At 40.5% G+C, this 19540-nt stretch overlaps 1 protein-coding gene and 1 long non-coding RNA gene across 2 annotated transcripts in view; both read right to left on the bottom strand.

Moving 5' to 3' along the window:
- LOC149970650 (uncharacterized) overlaps positions 1-19540 on the bottom strand; it is an 809841-nt gene that overhangs the window by 38303 nt on the left and 751998 nt on the right. The gene's annotated exons all lie outside the window — the stretch shown is intronic.
- Positions 12241-14556, bottom strand: LOC110508303 (Krueppel-like factor 4). The gene is made up of 3 exons (XM_021588718.3): positions 14329-14556; positions 13233-14223; positions 12241-13070 (listed from the first exon to the last, which is right to left on the bottom strand). The coding sequence occupies exons 1-3, from the start codon at positions 14395-14397 to the stop codon at positions 12895-12897; spliced, it is 1236 nt and encodes a 411-aa protein (XP_021444393.2). The 5' UTR covers positions 14398-14556; the 3' UTR covers positions 12241-12894.

The raw sequence follows: 19540 nt of genomic DNA, 5'->3' as shown, positions 1-19540 counted from the left end.
CCCTGCTACTACAGTCACAGAGCACAGAGAAAGTGATGGTGTTTTCTACAGCTTTCGAGTCAGAGTCTACATCCCAAATGCCATCCTATTCCCTATACAGTGCAGTACTTTTGACCACAGCCCTTAAAACCCCATAGCACCAAAGTTTTTTGGTGCAGGATTCTTTATATAACAAGACATGATTTTATTTTGCAACATCAATCTGTCATCAATCAATTGACACCAAATATGTTTTGTGTAGCGCATGTGACAAATATATTATTGTCACAAAGTTTAAACCATAGCCTGGCCTAATGTGAGAATTTGTAAGTCATTTTCAAGTATGGTACTCTTTACATATTCAAGAAGAATGGCAACTTCAATAGTATATTTATGATGTGTCCTTCTCCAAACCTTCCAGGTAAGAGTTCTCATTTAGGCCATCTTGGGTTGGGTAGTAGTGTTCTTCCTCATTTCTCCAATAATGCTGCTTCTAGAGGCTCACTCTAAGGGTTTGATTATGTACGTTTGAGCTTAGTGGTCCAGTCCCAGCCACTGTTGTTGCTTTCTGCTTGTAGTGGCCATCTCAGAACATCTAGAGCAGAATACCTCTTGGGCTTATCTCAATGTACAGGATTTTTATTTTACGTTGCTGAGTGCTCACTCTGCTGTGCTGAGTGCTCTGATGCTGCTCCCCCCTCCTTGATCGAACTTTGTCTGGTCACTGGTGTAGCCTAGACATGACATGTTCTACACAAAACTGTTCAGACTATTACATTCCATGCCTCAGTAAGCATAAGTGCGATTTCCTATTTTTTTTTTTAGGAAGGGAGTAGGCTACATGCAGCTATTTATGTGTTTTACACAAAATACGTTATCGACATGTTCAAACAAACTTTGTTGTCAGTATTGCAATAATAAGCATGACACAAACAAGCAGTCTAGTGAGTTCATGTTATTCTTAGCTGCTGAATTACATGCAGCTATTTACTCTTGCCATGATATCAGTATATATGGCATAACTAGGGCACCTGGCTATGCAAAATTAACTCTCCCTTTGGTTCAGACAATTTTTACAGGTCGGGATACACGCTCGGCTTCCTAGATCTTTTGGCGTCACAGAGGTGGAATGCAGCAAGACACAGGTGAGCAGTTTAATTAGTGATTGAATGTTATTCTTTCATCATCATTGCAAACACTGGCAAAGCTGCGCAGGACGCAGAAAGGCACAAAGTAGTGTTATTTCTTCAGAAACTATGATGTGTCAGAAACTATAAAGATTAGCCTACATCACCACACAAAATGTGTCCAAAGTTTAATATCCGTTACATTTAACTGTTTAGCCACCTTTCCTTTGGACAAGTAGGACAGATTTTTTGGTTTGTATCTCAATGGGCCAAAAAGGTGACTGAAAATGTTGTATGATGCAAGGAACCATACATTCATTATTATCACTGGTATTGACAATGGATTTCTGCTGGTCTTTGATCCCATGTATTATAAATCCTGCCGTTGTGGCCTTGAGCAAGGCACTTAAGCCCTCACAAAGTAAAATATTGCACTGATAGGCTACTGTATAAAACATGTGGTCTGTCAACCCTCCATCTGGAGAGCTACTGGGTGTGCAGGCTCTTGACCCAAACTTGCTCAAACACACCAGTCAGCTTATCAAGGTCCTGTAATTCCTTCACTCAATTCCTTCACTCAATAATTCCTTCACTCAATGAACCAGGGATCAAATGGCTAAGGTTGGCGAGGTAGCTAACTAGGATGTTTATCTATTTGTAAGGCTAAAATATTCAGTGTTCAGGCCAGGGAGATATTGACAGCATATGAGTTAGGCTACTTGTCAATTAGACTATTCTAATAATATATACTTTTTACTTTGTCAGAATGACATGGCCAGTATTGAATAAAGGAGAACCATTGCCAATTTTGTGTGCTTGAGAGACGGTTTTACCACCGGAGTATGCAGCATTGGTTTCATCAACTGCACACCTGTATCAACTGCATGTAGGCCTACATTTGCTGTTATAGCCACGGTTATAGTCATTTGTGATATCCAAACTACTGTGTATTGTATTTGCTATCGAGTTAGTCTGTTGTAGGCTATATATTATTTTACCTGCTGCGCAATGTCTCTCTCTCACTCACGCAGGATTAGTATTGCTGAAATTAGTAACTTGGCAAAAAACTCACTCACTCAACTGGCAATGAATATCAACAAATATGCACATGCAGCTCCCTTTGATCTCAAAAGCATTTCACAACTGCATGATTGAAAGGCCACTCATGCCTGTCAATGCAGGCCTACAATAATTATACTCCAATGCGCTGTGAGATCTGTCACTGCAGGCCTACAATAATTATACTCCATTGAGTTCTGCAGAGATAGGGAGGTAAGTGCAAAATACCTTGATATACAGTGCATTTGTAAAGTATTCAGACCCCTTGACTTTTTTCACATTTTGTACCTTACAACCTTATTCTAAGATGCATTAAATAGTTTTTTCCTAATCAATTTACACAGGAAAAAACAAAAATATCACATTTACCTAAGTATTCAGACCCTTTACTCTGTACTTTGTTGAAGCACCATTGACAGCTTAGAGTCTTACGCTACAAGCTTGGCACACCTGTATTTGGGGAGTTTCTCCCCTTCTTCTCTGCAGATCCTCTCAAGCTCTGTCAGGTTGGATGGGGAGTGTCGATGCACAGCTATTTTCAGGTCTCTCCAGAGATGTTAGATCGGGTTCGATCTGGGCTCTGGCTGGGCCACTCAAGGACATTGAGACTTGTCCCGAAGCCACTCATGCCTTGACTTGGCTGTGTGTTTAGGGTCGTTGTTTTGTTGGAAGGTGAACCTTCATCCCAGTCTGAAGTTCTGAGCGCTCTGGAGCAGGTTTTCATTAAGGATCTCTCTATACTTTGTTCCGTTGATCTTTCCCTCTGTACTGACTAGTCTCCTACCGCTGAAAAAGGCCTGATTGGTCGAGTGTTGCAGAGAGGGCTGTCTTTCTGGAACATTCTCCCATCTCCAGAGAGGAAATATGGAGCTCTGTCAGAGTGACCATTGGGTTCTTGGTCACCTCCCTGACCAAGGCCCTTCTCCTCCAATTTCTCAGTTTGGCCTGGGTGGCCAGCTCCTGGGTGGCCATCTCTCAACCTTCTTCCATTTAAGAATGACCTTCAATGCTGCAGAAATGTTTTGGTACCCTTCCCCAGATCTGTGCCTCGACACAATCCTGTTTCGGCACTCTACGGACAATTCTTTCGACCTCATGGCTTGGTTTTTGCTCTGACATGTACTGTCAACTGTGGGACCTAATATAAACAGGTGTGTGACTTTCCAAATCAATTCCAATCAATTTAATTTACCACAGGTTGACTCCAATCAAGTTGTAGAAACATCTCAAGGATGATCCTGAGCTCAATTTCAAGTCTCATAGCAAAGGGTCTGATTACTTATGTCAAGTCGGTATTTCTGTTTTTTTTTTTTTATATATAAATGTGCAAATAATTCTAAAAACCTGTTTATTTTTGTCATTATGGGATATTGTGTGATTGATGAGGATTTTTTTTTAAAAATGTCATACATTTTAGCATAAGGCTTTAAACTTAACTGAATTTGGACAAAGTCAAGGGGTCTGAATACTTCCAAATGCACTGTATATACAGTTGAAGTCGGAAGTTTACATACACCTCAGCCAAATACTTTTAAACTCAGTTTTTCACAATTCCTGACATTTAATCCTAGTAAAAATTCCCTGTCTTAGGTCCATTAGTATCACCACTTTATTTTAAGAATGTGAAATGTCAGAATAATAGTAGAGAGAATGGTTTATTTCAGCTTTTATTTATTTCATCACATTCCCAGTGGGTCAGAAGTTTACATACACTCAATTAGTATTTGGTAGCATTGCCTTTAAATTGTTTAACTTGGGGCAAACTTTTCGGGTAGCCTTCCACAAGCTTCCCTCAATAAGTTGGGTGAATTTTGGCCTATTCCTCCTGTCAGAGCTGGTGTAACTGAGTCAGGTTTGTAGGCCTCCTTGCTTGCACACGCATTTTCAGTTCCTCCCACAAATGTTCTATAGGATTGAGGTCAGGGCTTTGTGATGGCCACTCCAATACCTTGACTTTGTTCTCCTTAAGCCATTTTGCCACAACTTTGGAAGTATGCTTGAGATCATTGTCCATTTGGAAAACGCATTTGCAACCAAGATTTAACTTCCTGACTGATGTCTTGAGATGTTGCTTCAATATCCACATAATTTTTCATTCCTCATGAAGCCATCTATTTTGTGAAGTGCACCAGTCCTTCCTTGTATTATTTGATTTGATGAACTTTTCATACTTTTTGGAGAAATGCCCTCTGGTCTGATGAAACAAAAATAGAACAGTTTGTCCATAATGACCATCGTTATGTTTGGAGGAAAAAGGGGGAGGCTTGCAAGCCAAAGAACACCATCCCAACCGTGAAGCATGTGGGTTGTATTATTTTTTCTTAGCCAGGAAACAATGCTGAGGTTTTTCCGAATGATAACCTGAGTGACAATGAACTTGACTCTCACCCTGAGTACATGAAAACGAAAAATACATATTTTATTGGAAAAGCACATTTTTACCAACCAGAAATCCCTCTCTTGAAACATATTGCCGCCTAGTTGAGAAAGATGTACATAATCTCCTGGATAAGAAAATATAATTAAAGATATTCCACAATATGTCCAAAGCAGTGAAAGAATCTCTTATGGAACTGAAAAATGCCTCCAGTATCATTATAAAACCTGCTGACAAAGGAGGTGCAATAGTGATACTAAATGCATCAGACCTCTCCCCTCCTCTGTTCTGGTCCTGTTGCTACCATGTTGAGGCAGCGGGAAGCGCACCAGTGTAAATGCGCACATACTCTGTATGAGAGCATATTCTTGCATCGCTCTCATCTCAATGGGCACGTTCCTCTGCTCAGATGGTATTTGCTTAACAAGTTGCATAATTAGTTGCATGGACTTGCTCTGTGTGCAAAAATAGAGTTTAACATGAGTTTTGAATGACTACCTCATCTCTGTACCCCACACATGCAATTTTCTGTAAGGTCCTGTAACGGTTTTCCTCCTCTTCTGACGAGGAGTATGAAGGATCGGACCAATGTGCCGCGTCGTAAGTGTTCATGTTATTTATTGGAACAGAAACACTAAACAAAATAACAAAGAGAGAGAAACGAAAACGAAACAGTCCTGTAAAGTGGACGTGACAGGTCCCTCAGTTGAGCAGTGAATTTCAAACACATATTCAACTACAAAGGCCAGGGAGGTTTCCCAATGCCTCGCAAAGAAGGGCACCTATTGGTAGATGGATTAAAGCAGACAATGAATATCCCTTTGAGCATGGTGAAGTTATCAATTACACTTTGGATTGTGTATCAATACACATAGTCACTACGAAGATACAGGCGTCCTTCCCAACTCAGTTGCCGGAGAGGAAGGAAACCACTCAGGGATTTCACCATGAGGCCAATGGTGACTTTAAAACAGTTACAGAGTTAAATGGCTGTGATAGGAGAAAACTGAGGATGGATCAACAACATTGTAGTTACTCCACAATACTAACCTAAATTACAGAGTGAATAGAAGGAAGCCCGTACAGAATAAAAAAACATTCCAAAACATGCATCCTGTTTGCAACAAGGCACTAAAGTAATAACAAAAAGGGTGGCAAAGCAATTCACTTTTTGTCCTGAATACAAAGTATTATTTTTGGGGCAACACATTACTGAGTACCACTCTCCATATTTTCAAACATAGTGGTGGCTGTATCATGTTATGGGTATGCTTGTAATCCTTAAGGACTAGGGAGAAATAAGGATTCTAGCTTTATTACCTCCAATGTTTTTATGTGTGTGCCTACATTTTTAACCTTGTAAAAAAGGTCAGTGTAGAGCCCTGGTTCCCCTGCTCAGACATTGCATGCATCAACCAATGGTTGCTTGCCAAATCATTGACTGTGCAGTTGGGCACCAGACTGCTATACCATATTATGTGGTTAGCTGATGTGTATAATACCTATCTAGGGGTTGTAAGATCTGGCATTCGTTAGCAACGTCTGAGAAGAGGAACCCAAACCGACTTGCTTATAGCAATCTGGTGCCCGACTGCACAGCCGATGATGTGGTACGCAATCATTAGTTGATGCAATCAATGTCTGATCAAGAGAAAGCGAACAATGTCTGTGGTGCTACTCGTGGCAACGTAATCTTCCTGACTCTAGGGGCAGCGGGTAGCCTAGAGGTTAAGATTGTTGGGTCAGTAACCAAAAGGGTGCTGCTTCAAATCCCCGAGATGACTAGAGGAAAAATCTGTTGATGTGCCCTTGAGCAAGGCACTCAATTCTAATTGCTCCTTTAAATTATGTCTGCTAAGTGACTAAAATGTCAATTCAAGTCAGTCTCAATGTGACCCATCAGATTCAGAAGCTTGAAAACCCAATTAGAAAAAAAGCTTGAAAACTGCATTACATTTTTGCCCAAGAAGTCAAACTCAAACTAAACATAATTCATCATCTTTTTTTGGAGTCAAACATGACAGTTTTAGTTTTCCAAACAGGTTTGTTAAAACTGTTTAGTGATCCCTTTGCGCGCTAACGGGATAGATTTGACAACACCCAGTGAAATAGTGCGACAAATTCAAAAACAGAAAGACTCATAATAATAATTCATAAATCATACAAGTGTTATACATGGGTTTAAATATGAACTTCTTTTTAATCCTGCCACAGTGTCAGATTTCAAAAAAGCTTTACGGCAAAAGCAAACCATGGAGCGTGCGTTCAGGTCACGCGCCTCTAACAAACAGTACACTTCACTCGACCCTCGTTCTGAACAGGGCTACTTCTTCATTTCTCAAAGGAAAAACATCAACCAATGTCTAAAGACTGTTAACATCTAGTGGAAGCGATAGGAACTGCAAGCGCAACTGCCTTAGAATTCTAGTTTCCCATAGAAAACCCATTGAAAAGAGAGTGACCTCAATTTATTTTTCCTGGATGGTTTGTCCTCGGGGTTTCGCCAGCCAAATAAGTTCTGTAATACTCACAGACATAATTTTAACAGTTTTAGAAACTTTAGTGTTTTCTATCTAAATCTATCAATTATATGCATATCCTTGCTTCTGGGCCTGAGTAGCAGACAGTTTACTTTGGGCACACTTTTCATCCGGATGTGAAAATAGTGCCCCCTAGCCTTAAGAAGTTTTTTATTTTTTTATTTGATGACTTTTTTCAAATCAATTTATATAGCCCTTCTTACATCAGCTGATACATCAAAGTGCTGTACAGAAACCCAGCCTAAAACCAGAAACAGCAAGCAATGCAGGTGTAGAAGCATGGTGGCTAGGAAAAACTCCCTAGAAAGGCCAAAACCTAGGAAGAAACCTAGAGAGGAACCAGGCTATGAGGGGTGGCCAGTCCACTTCTGGCTGTGCCGGGTGGAGATTATAACAGAACATGACCAAGATGTTAAAATGTTCATAAATGACCAGCATGGTCAAATAATAGTAATCACAGTGAACAGGTCAGACAGGAAGACCACGTCAGTGACTCAACCCACTCAAGTGACACACCCCTCCTAGGGACGGCATGGAAGAGCACCAGTAAGCCAGTGACTCAGCCCCTGTAATAGGGTTTAGAGGCAGAGAATCCCAGTGGAGAGAGGGGAACCAGCCAGGCAGAGACAGCAAGGGTGGTTTGTTGCTCCAGTGCTTTTCAGTTCACTTTCACACTCATTGGCCAGACTACAATCAATCATAGGACCTACTGAAGAGATGAGTCTTCAATAAAGACTTGGAGTTTGAGACCGAGGTTGCATCTCTCACATGGGTAGGCAGACCATTCCATAAAAATTTAGCTCTATAGGAGAAAGCCCTGACTCCACCTCTAACAGGAAGCCAGTGTAGAGAAGCTAGCACTGGAGAAATATGATCAAATTTTTTGGTTCTAGTCAGGATTCTAGCAGCCGTATTTGGCACTAACTGAAGTTTATTTAGTGCTTTATCTGGGTCGCCGGAAAGTAGAGAATTGCAGTAGTCTAACCTAGATGTAACAAAAGCATGGATGAATTGTTCTGCATAATGTTTGGACAGAACATTTCTGATTTTTGCAATGTTACGTAAATGAATAAAAGCTGTCCTTGAAACAGTCTTGATATGTTCGTCAAAAGAGAGATCAGGGTCCAGAGTAACGCCAAGGTCCTTCACAGTTTTATTTGAGACGACTGTACAACCATCAAGATTAATTGTCAGATTCAACAGAAGATCTCTTTGTTTCTTGGGACCTAGAACAAGCCTCTCTGCTTTGTCCGAGTTTTAAATTCGACATTTTGCAGCCATCCACTTCCTTATGTCTGAAACACAGGCTTCCAGCAAGGGCAATTTTGGAGCTTCACCATGTTTCATTGAAATGTACAGCTGTGTGTCATCCGCATAGCAGTGAAAGTTTACATTATGTTTTCGAATGAAATCCCCAAGAGGTAAGATATATAGTGAAAACAATAGTGGTCCTAAAACGGAACCTTGAGGAACACCGGAATTTACAGTTGATTTGTCAGAGGACAAACCACTCACAGAGCCAAACTGATATCTTTCCGACAGATAAGATCTAAACCAGGCCAGAACTTGTCCGTGTAGACCAATTTGGGTTTCCAATCTCTCCAAAAGTATGTGGTGATCGATGGTATCAAAAGCAGCACTAAGGTCTAGGAGCACGAGGACAGATGCAGAGCCTCGGTCTGACGCCATTAAAAGGTAATTTACCACCTTCACGAGTGCAGTCTCAGTGCTATGATGGGGTCTAAAACCAGACTGAAGCATTTTGTGTAAAGTGTTTGTCTTCCGGATGCAGTGAGTTGCTGCGCAACAGATTTTTCAAAATTCTTTCAGAGGAATGGGAAATTCTATATAGGCCGATTTAGTTTTAAAAATATTTTCTGGGTCAAGGTTTGGCTTTTTCAAGAGAGGCATTATTACTGCCACTTTTAGTGAGTTTGGTACGCATCCGGTGGATAGAGAGCCGTTTATTATGTTCAACATAGGAGGGCCAAGCACAAGAACCACCTCTTTCAGTAGTTTAGTTGGAATTAGGGTCCAGTATGCAGCTTGAAGGTTTAGAGGCCATGATTATTTTCATCATTGTGTCAAGAGATATAGTACTAAAACACTTGAGTGTCTCCCTTGATCCTAGGTCCTGGCAGAGTTGTGCAGACTCAGGACAACTGAGCTTTGGAGGAATACGCAGATTTAAAGAGGCGTCCATAATTTGCTTTCTAATAATCATGATATTTTCCTCAAAGAAGTTCATACATTTTTTACTGCTGAAGTGAAAGCCATCCTCTATTCGGGAATGCTACTTTTTAGTTAGCTTTGCGAGAGTATCACATTTTTGGGGGGGATTGTTCTTATTTTCCTCAATTAAGTTGGAAAAATAGGATGGTCGAGCAGCAGTGAGGGCTCTTCGATACTGCACGGTCCTGTCTTTCCCAGCTAGTCAGAAGAGTTTGGTGTGGCGCCATTTCCGTTCCAATTTACTGGAAACTTGCTTCAGAGCTCTGTATTTTCCGTATACCAGGGAGCTAGTTTCTTACGACAAATGTTTTTAGTTTTAAGGGGTGCAACTGCATCTAGGGTATTGCACAAGGTTTGAGTTCCTCAGTTAGGTGGTTAACTGATTTTTGTTCTCTGACGTCCTTGGTTAGGCAGAGGGAGTCTGGAAGAGCATCAAGGAATCTTGATGCTCTTTGGTTGGGGTCTGAGCAGATTATTTGTTGTGTTTACAAACGTAGTAAAATAGTGGTCCGATAGTCCAGGATTAAGAGGAAAAACATTAAGATCCACAACATTTATTCCATGGGACACAATTAGGTCCAGAGTATGACTGTGGCAGTGAGTAGGTCTGGAGACATGTTGGACAAAACCCATTGTCAATGATGGCTCTGAAAGCCTTTTGGAGTGGGTCTGTGGACTTTTCCATGTGAATATTAAAGTCACCAAAAATTTGAATGGTATCTGCTATGACTACAAGGTCTGATGGGAACTCAGTGAGGAACGCTGTATATGGCCCAGGAGGCCTGTAAACAGTAGCTATAAAAAGTGATTGAGTAGGCTGCATAGATTTCATGACTAGAAGCTGAAAAGACGAAAACGTCTGGTTCTTTTTGTAAATTGAAATTTGCTATAGTAAATGTTAGCAACACTTCCGCCTTTGCGGGATGCTCAAAATTTCATTTGATCAATCCTGCCTTGCATCACTCATAAACACCAGTTTGATCATGGCCGCTACTCAGTGTGAGGATGTGGGGTTCTAATATGCCTTATAAAGCGTCCATGTAAAATGGTATTGTTGTATTCATTGACGATGAGGGTTATTTGTGTGTTTATTCAAGGAACTCTTATATAGTGTCTCAAATGGCACCCTATTCCCTATGCACCCTGGTTAAAAGTAGTGCATTGAATAGGGTGACATTTGGGACAAAGCCACAATGTGTGTATATTCAACTATGTGCTGCAGCACCTTTCTCCAGTGTTGGCCTGAAGGTGTACGAAAGCAAAAATAATGTACCTGAATATGTATAAATGTGCTACAATGTATTTTTTATCCACAACCAAAATGGCTAATTTCATGTCTAACAATATATAATAATGTATATGATTATAAATATTCCTTCAAAATGTGGGATTTTCTTAAAATAATTGTAATCCTCTTTGTATCATTTAATATAAATGCAATTCATATAACATTCCAAGAAATGGTAGTGTCTTAGGTCTATTCTCTCTCTGTCTCTCTCTCTGTCGTAAAAGTCACTTTCACAAGAACAGAAAAGTGAAATGAAAATGTTAGATTTGCATTTCACTGCTCAATTAGTTATTATTAGCCTGACTTTTACTTCTCTTTTTTTAATTAATTTTTTTACTTGATCTATTCTAACAAGATGTTGGTAGATTGAACTAAAATACTATGATGGGCCTTGTTCTTCTGCAAATGTTAAAATCCTCTCCAAAATGGACTTAAGTTCAATGTTATTTTCTATTTTTTCTCTTAACAACCTACTGTATGTAAATTCAGTGTGTGAGACATATACACAATGTAAATGCAGAGGCATTGAGTGAGATGTACTAGGTGCAGCTGCCTGTTCCTACCTGTCCTGGACAGTACCATACATATTTCTTTGATTAATCAGCATAGTGGGTTGTATTAAAAAGTGTCTCCTTCAGGGACAGAGTGGTGCCACTTAAAATGGAAGGTGTGGTTTTATTGGAGCTCATTTAACTTTTATAGTACTGAAACTGTATTTCTGTCAAACTTGTGTTTTGGTGTGATAAACTGTATTATAGCCTTTTCATTTTCCTCCCTCTGTCTTTGGTGATGATAGTCTTTGGCTTCTTTTAGTAAAGTCCACAGTTAAGTTCACGCCAGAAAGCTCTGTCAACGTCAAATGTTTTATAAATGGAAGTACACTCATAATATATTATCTTTATCCACCAAGAATGTTTTAAACTGTGATCTACTACTCCATGGACCAGTTTCCCAGGAACAGATTAAGCCTAGTCCTGAGTTAAGTAACATGCATAATGGAGAGTCTCCATTGAAAGTGTGTTTTAGTCCAGGAGGCTTAATATCAGTCCAGGAAACCTGCCCCATATGTATAATTGCAATATTAGTTAATTGTAAGACCCTTTGATGTCCATGTATAATTTAGCCATCAGAAACATATGCGTCCCAAATGGCACCCTATTCCATAAAAAAATACATACTTTGTTGTAAATATAGTGCCATTTGGGACTGTTGTGTTGTGCTGTGCCCCCTGTCTTGTCCTGTCCAGATGTCAGCCCAGCCACTCTCTCTCTCTGTAATTATGGAAATGTAATGTTTGTATTTATAGGCTTAACCCACAAGAAGCTGGCCTTGGCTGACTAACAGCTGGAAAATATCATTGTTTGAATTGAACCAAAGTCTCGAGGTTGAGAGGGGGTATATAGAGTAGCACTGTGTATACGCTTATAGTCTAATGGACTGTGTAATGGATTGTCTGTTGGATCTTAGGTCTGTTCTTCAGCATCAATTTTTTGTCTAAATATAAAGCCCATATTATGGGGGTGGATGTGGTTCACTAAGCTATAGTATAATGTGTGAACAACTTTGGAGTCTTTGGTGACTATGCGGTTAAATGCATAATTGCACACATCGAGAGGTCAGTCAAGGATGTAATACAAATAAAGAATACATTTAAATGTATTTAAATATTTACAATATATACACAATTTACAGTATAAAATGCATATAGACTTCAGTAAAAAATAATCACACACAGGACATCTAGCCCTGGTAGTGTACAAAGGGGCTGGACCCAAAAGTGTAAGATTTCCATGAAAACAGATCACAGTTGACTGTAAAGGCAAGTTAAAGAATTTGAGACATTCCAAAAAAACATTCAGGCAGTTTAAACATCAAAACATTGTATTTCATAGTAGACTAAGTAAACTTGTTTTGTTATTTTGGTGACCTTGTAGTTTTGCCATAGACAGTGTTTACAATAGCACACAGTCAGAATAACAGAAAGGCACTTGTGTCAATCACAGCACTAAAGTTTTGTAAAGGAAAGAAAATAAGTACAGGGCCAGCCCCACATAGGACTGTTTACTCAAAAACAAACACCCTACCAAGCGCTATAAAGCTTTAATATAACAAATATAACTAAGGTAGTACCAGCTACATTATTACAAAATAAGAACATTTTTTCAATATATTTATGGATAACAAAATGGCATGTTTAAATATTTAAATAAAATGACCGATAGGCCTAATCAAAATAGGCATGAAGGACACCCCTTAATAACTCCCAATCAGTCGTCGTGTACATCAATCACATCACATATGTCTCTTCATGTGAAGCGCGAGGTGGTCGGACCGGGAGAAGGCGCGATCACACAGGTGGCACTGGAAGGGCCGGTGACCGGTGTGTTTGCGGAAATGGCGGGTCAGTTCGTCGGAGCGAGCGAATTTCCAGCCGCAGCCTTCCCAGCCGCAATTGTATGGCTTTTCACCTGAGGAGACAGAACAAAAGAAACATAAGCTCTTGAGTAGGCCTACATTTATTCTCCATGAATATGGCCCTGTAATATTGTACGGTGACGCGTAAAGGTGTGTAATGTTATGGTGCATAATGTGCTAAAAATGTGCTAAAAAAGCAAAGATATTTATCTTACCAGTGTGCGTTCTGTGATGCGCCTTCAGATGCGAGCTCTTGGTGTAGGTCTTTCCGCACCCACCGAATGTGCAGGTGTGCGTCGCCGTGCGCTTCCTTGGCCAGGTGCGGCGACCTCTCTTTGGTTTGGTCTCCAGCAGCTCCAGCGGTGAAGATGGGGGCGTCAGCAGTACCCTCTGTGTGTTTGGTTGCATGCTGAGTCCCTCCTCGTACACTCCGAACTGGTGAGCACCTTGGTATGGTCCAATCGGCATTTGGCTGGCTTGAGGCGCCCCGGGGCGGTGGTGTGCGTACGCCGCTGAGGAGTGGTAGTTATGTGGGAATCTCATGGAGTGACACATCGGGTCCTGCTGGGAGCACTCGGAGCTCCCCTGATCGTTGGGGCTGAGCGGTGGCGTCATGTTTCTGGCTGCCCGCGGGGAGATGGCTACTCTCGGCTGCTCGAAAGACATCATGCACAACACGTTGCCCTCTTGCTTGATTTTTGGACACCTCTGGGGAACCATGCCCATAACAGGTCCATAACCGTCCATGGAAGGTTCTACTTTGATGTTATCTAAAATGTCCTCTCTGAGAAACGGCGTAGAGTTCACATACAACCTTCCTTGGATGCTGGAGGTGTTGCGCGTAATACCGACCACGTAGCTGTTCTCCCCTTCGTACCTGAGAAGCTCCGCCATCAGGCTGGTGCTGTAGGGGGGAGGCGGGGAGCTGTGCTCACTGGACGGGTAGGATGGCATGGGGTTCTCAGTGGTGAACAGGTTACCTGGATGATCCGTCGAGGACATGTAATACTCCGCTAAACCTGCTCCCAGCGCAGCAGTAGTCATGCTGTCTGAGCCAGTGGTGTTGGCCAGAATAAAATCCAGATCTAAGTAATTACAAAGATCCCCGTCGTCCTTTCTCCCGATACTGCGACAGTCCATGTTCTGTACCATATCAAGAATGGAGCAGCTGGAAGAAATGGGTTTGTCCATCTCGCTTTTCCACTTCTGCAACAACCAAGAGGATCACAGCATTAGACATAAAACACACAGCTGAATCTCAAACAGAAGGCTATGAACATAACACTTTTAGAGGTCTGTAGGCTTACTTACATGTTCACAACTTTTGGTTTGGTTTGCAAATGTCGAGATGGATGGCAAAATCACCCCGGAAAAAGACATTTAAAAAAAGATGATACCTTATTATATGCCAAAGTTGATTCAGTGAGTGAGTGCCCTTTTGCGCTCACCTCGCACCAGAATCAGTGCGTTCTATCTAACTGTTGCTCTTCCAAAGTTGCGCTTCAAAGTCATGAGCAAGTTTGAATGGTAGTAGGAGGTTCTCCAAGCTTATAAATATGACAGCCGAGTAGCTGGACCAATTGTGTGCAGCCGAGGAAATACGTTCAGGATGATGGTAAATTTAGCCCCGGTATATAAAGCAGTCCTCCAATGAGCTAAGTTATTGCGCTCTGTCAATTCAATTCAAGGGACTTGAAACATATGCTAACATTGCCAAAGCAAGTGAAGTAGATAATATACAAATGTGAAATAAACAATAAAAATGGACAGTAAACATCACAGAAGTTCCAAAATAATAAAGACATTACAAATGTCATATTATGTATATATACAGTGTTGTAACGATGTACAAATAGTTCAAGTACAAAAGGGAAAATAAATAAACATAAATATGGGTTGTATTTACAATGTTGTTTGTTCTTCACAGGCTGCCCCATTCTTGTGGCAACAGGTCACAAATATTGCTGCTGTTGATGGCACATTGTAATATTTTACCCAGTAGATACGGGAGTTTATAGAAATGGGGTTTGTTTTCAAATTCTTTGTGGATCTGAGGGAAATATGTGTCTCTAATATGGTCATACATTTGGCAGGAGGTTAGGAAGTGCAGCTCAGTTTCCACCTCATTTTGTGGGCAGCATGTGTAACAGTATAACTTTAAACCGTCCCCTCGCCCATACCCGGGCTCGAACCAGGGACCCTCTGCACACATCGACAACAGTCACCCTCGAAGCATCGTTACCCATCGCTCCACAAAAGCCGCGGCAAGGGGAACCACTACTTCAAGGTCTCAGAGCAAGTGACATCACCGATTGAAATGCTATTTAGCGCGCACCACCGCTAACTAAGCTAGCCGTTTCACATCCGTTACACTCACCCCCATTTTGACCCCCTCCTTTTTCCGCAGCAACCAGTGATCCGGGTCAACAGCATCAATGTAACAGTACAACTTTAGACCGTCCCCTCGGCCATACCCGGGCGTGAACCAGGGACCCTCTGCACACATCAACAACAGTCACCCTCAAAGCATTGTTATACCCATCGCTCCACAAAAGCAGCAGCTCTTGTAGAGCAAGGGGAACTACTACTTCAAGGTCTCAGAGCAAGTGACGTCACCGATTGAAACGCTATTTAGCGCGCACCACCGCTAACTCAGCTAGCCGTTTCACATCCGTTACACATGCACATAGCCTGTCTTCTCTTGAGAGCCAGGTCTGCCCACGGCGGCCTTTCTCAATAGCGAGGCTATGTTCACTGAGTCTGTACATAGTTAAAGCTTTCCTTAAGTTTGGGTTAGTCACAGTGGTCAGGTATTCTGCAACTGTGTACTCTCTGTTTAGGGCCAAATAGAATTCTAGTTTGCTCTTTTTTAGTTAATTACTTGACACATTGGAAATAATTATCTTTTTGTTTTCTCATGATTTGGTTGGGTTTAATTGTGTTGCTGTCTGTCTCTCTCCCCACTCTGCCTTTCAGGTGAGCCTATAAAGCTCTGGGGAACCTCCCTACAAAATGATGATGCAGCCGGTGTGGTGCCGAAAAACTCCCCTCTGCCAGACGCAATTCTTCATTGCTGCGACTTGCTTGCTAGTTAAAATTTCTGATCACGTTAGGCTGCGTTTTATATATTATTTTTGTCGGTTTGATCGCGGGGGGAGGCACTAGGAATGTCTGCAGTTTTAGTTTGGCTATTTGTTTCAAGTCTATTAGTCTATAAATAAATCTCTTTGCCAAAATTAGTCATCTCTCCCATGTCTTATTCGACGAGTAGTAGTTCTGAAATGTTTATTGCTTGCCTACATTTAACTCTGTCTTCCATGTTTAATATAACACACATACATTAATTATCCATTTGTTTGCCTATCCTGACGTGATGTTTGTTCTATAGAAAGTATTTGACTCTGATGTGTGCCACAGAAAGTATTTGACTCTAGCCACAAAATTAAGGAAATTAGAATCATTTTGGTAGCTCATGTTGACCAGTAGTGTGTGCCACAGAAAGCAACATTTGAGTATAAAGAAACATTTTGTAATGTTAAGAAAATAAAGATAACACAAATACTCACACAATAACACAAAAACATCACAGAAAGTTAAGTTTGTTAACAAACACTAAATAAGAAATACAAATGTTGATCTTTGCATAATGAGATAGAAAATGACAATAAATCAAATATAAAAAGACAAATAACATAAACAAATATTGGAAAGCTGCAACAGCTCGACTAAACATTTAGTCCACTTTTTATGCAACGTTTTCCAGGTGATATCGTCAACTGGAACTCAAGCCTAACCTAGTCCTGACAGGCAGCGTAGACATAATCCTCCAATGATGGACTGGTGGAACCATCGTGGGCAGCGGTCACAACCAATCTGAAATTTATGATAAAAAATTCTAATATATTTAAAAGAAATTCAATTTCTTGAATTACAATTATTTCATTATCAGACAAAGCGGATGACACTACCTCTAGAAATATTTCTGCTTATACAAATTTGTATTCCTAAAAAATTGCTTTTAGAAGTGAGCAAGCAATTACCCAGTTAATGTCTTTCTCATTATTGTCCACCTCCCCACAGAAGTGGCACAGTTGGCTCAGGTCATCTAGCGAAACATAATGTCAAGTAGTTTATACATCTTTACATGTATTTTTCTGAGCGAACAGGGAACAAGGGAATAGTATAGCTTTCTTGTAACATAATTATTTAAATACATGTGTTTTAGTGGCCATCGAGTCAGAAGTTTGATCAAAGATAACCTTGAAAGATCCATATAAATGTTTTAATTTTTTTTTTATCTACCATTATATTAAATTAGAAATTCAACATACCAGTGTTTTGGGGGAGAGTGACTGCTATTTCTTCTCTCATGATGTTAACATCTTTGTCCGTATTTGAAAAGACAATTGACTCCTCCTTCAGAACACATTCAGCAAATTGGGAAAGAAATTTCATGGGCATTTCAGTTTTCCCCAACAAAATTATGTTACACTTAAGATTCTAATTCGCAAGTATACAACGACACAGATATAATATAATTTGACAGTTCTGTTTTGCCTTGTAGTCAGTACACTTTCAGTAGGTTAATTGTGCATTACTTTTATACTTACTTTCAAGGCATAGACCACACAAGAAGTAGCATTTTGTTGGCATGGGTGAGGAATTACCACCCTCCCTGGAGACATAACACCCCTTATCTCTCTGGAATGATCTGAATATATATGTTAATTAAAGTACAGCATTATGAAACACTTCATTGATTGCAATATAGAGATTAATAACAGAGGGGAATCTGAGAATGCAGGGATTCCAACAGGGTGTGAGTTGAAGTAGTCAAAACGGGAGCTGACAAGGCTCTGATTTAGCATCTTTGGGGCATCGCTGGATGGTGTGGAGGAAGAAGCAGAACGTTCAGGTTAGGGTTGGAATGTAAATTATATGTGATAATCTCGGATTATCTGAATTCTAAGAATGGGCAGGCATTCTCTCGGATGAAGAGCATCTCCATCTTGCTGATTATATGCTGTCATCCAGGTGGAAATGTCACCCGCATATCTGATGTAGGAAAAGAGATACAGTGCCTTGCGAAAGTATTCGGCCCCCTTGAACTTTGCGACCTTTTGCCATATTTCAGGCTTCAAACATAAAGATATAAAACTGTATCTTTTTGTGAAGAATCAACAGTCCATAGGACAACAAAAGTATATTGCACAAATCTGGCCTTTATGGAAGAGTGGCAAGAAGAAAGCCATTTCTTAAAGATATCCATAAAAAGTGTTGTTTACAGATTACCACAAGCCACCTGGGAGACACACCAAACATGCGGAAGAAGGTGCTCTGGTCAGATGAAACCAAAATTGAACTTTTTGGCAACAATGCAAAACGTTATGTTTGGCGTAAAAGCAACACAGCTCATCACCCTGAACACACCATCCTCACTGTCAAACATGGTGGTGGCAGCATCATGGTTTGGGCCTGCTTTTCTTCAGCAGGGACAGGGAAGATGGTTAAAATTGATGGGAAGATGGATGGAGCCAAATACAGGACCATTCTGGAAGAAAACCTGATGGAGTCTGCAAAAGACCTGAGACTGGGGCGGAGATTTGTCTTCCAACAAGACAATGATCCAAAACATAAAGCAAACTCTACAATGGAATGGTTCAAAAATAAACATATCCAGGTGTTAGAATGGCCAAGTCAAAGTCCAGACCTGAATCCAATCGAGAATCTGTGGAAAGAACTGAAAACTGCTGTTCACAAATGCTCTCCATCCAACCTCACTGAGCTCGAGCTGTTTTGCAAGGAGGAATGGGAAAAAATTTCAGTCTCTCGATGTGCAAAACTGATAGAGACATACCCCAAGCGACTTACAGCTGTAATCGCAGCAAAAGGTGGCGCTACAAAGTATTAACTTAAGGGGGCTGAATAATTTGGCACGCCCAATATTTCAGTTTTTGATTTGTTAAAAAAGTTTGAAATATCCAATAAATGTCGTTCCACTTCATGATTGTGTCCCACTTGTTGTTGATTCTTCACAAAAAAATACAGTTTTATATCTTTATGTTTGAAGCATGAAATGTGGCAAAAGGTCGCAAAGTTCAAGGGGGCCGAATACTTTCGCAAGGCACTGTATGTTGAGTGTATAGTGAAAATGTTTATGTATATGTACTGTACGTGTGTGGATATATATCTTGGTATATATTTTTTATTTAAATTATTATCATTATTGTGTTTTGTGGTTGAGGGGTGGGGTGGGGTGAGGGGAGGTTGATGGGGATGGTGGAGGTGCTGGGGGTGTCCTATTGAGGATGAAGGGACCTATTGGGAAGAGGATTCTTCAAGGAGGCACATTCAGTCATAGTTTTGTTTATTCAATTATTACACATTTATACATTTTTTATTATTTTTTTCTATTATTATAACAGTTTACTGTGATTATGGATATGCACTCATGTTGACTTATATATTATAATATTATTTTTCACACAGAGTACAATTATTATTATTATTACTACTCTACCTA

Source organism: Oncorhynchus mykiss, chromosome 28 (assembly GCF_057628025.1).
Source record: "Oncorhynchus mykiss isolate SJ-2025 chromosome 28, ASM5762802v1, whole genome shotgun sequence".
In the NCBI taxonomy this organism is placed as follows: Eukaryota; Metazoa; Chordata; class Actinopteri; order Salmoniformes; family Salmonidae; genus Oncorhynchus; species Oncorhynchus mykiss.
Note: the sequence above shows the minus strand (reverse complement) of the source record. Positions and strands in the feature narration are given on the sequence as shown.